General features: G+C 45.4%; 1 protein-coding gene across 1 annotated transcript in view; it reads right to left on the bottom strand.

The window, feature by feature from the left end:
• Positions 1 to 115: 115 nt before the first annotated feature.
• Positions 116 to 485, bottom strand: part of LOC118598532 (C-type mannose receptor 2-like) — a gene marked incomplete at its 3' end in the record, with an annotated part of 3,109 nt that continues 2,739 nt past the window's right edge. Inside the window, exon 4 of the mRNA XM_036211279.1 lies at positions 116 to 258. Coding sequence (XP_036067172.1) covers positions 116 to 258 — 143 coding nt within the window. The remainder of the gene's footprint in view (positions 259 to 485) is intronic.

The raw sequence follows: 485 nt of genomic DNA, 5'->3' as shown, positions 1-485 counted from the left end.
CCTGGTTCTTCTACTACGTTTCCCATCTGCCATTGCTCTCATACCTGGATGTTTCCCAGCTGGTTCATTCAGGGCCAATACACCTGTATCTGCTTTTAAACTAGTGTCTTCTCACATTTGGCTGGGTCGTCTGCTTCCTGGCCCACGGGACATGGCCCTGATGTACCCACTGCTCCTTCGCCTGGGGTTTCTCCTCGGCTGGTGGGAGGCTGTGCGATGCGGGGCTCTCGCTCCTTGGCCCAGGAAGTAGACGACCAGCTGACAGGAGGTTGGTGTTGACAGCGTCTTCAGGGTTCTCTCATCTGACATTTAGAAACGTGAGGGTTCACATGTATTCATATTTTATCATTCGTTTTATTTGTCTGTTGGTGCACTTGTTCACATATATGATATATGTGGGTTGATTTTTATTTTTAACAAGAGGGTATTTTTGTTGTGTTGTTTGTTTTTATGTACATCACTTTGAAATGTATTTGTTTATATGA

The sequence above is a fragment of the Oryzias melastigma genome, unplaced genomic scaffold (genome assembly GCF_002922805.2).
Source record: "Oryzias melastigma strain HK-1 unplaced genomic scaffold, ASM292280v2 sc01975, whole genome shotgun sequence".
NCBI classification, from domain to species: Eukaryota; Metazoa; Chordata; class Actinopteri; order Beloniformes; family Adrianichthyidae; genus Oryzias; species Oryzias melastigma.
Note: the sequence above shows the minus strand (reverse complement) of the source record. Positions and strands in the feature narration are given on the sequence as shown.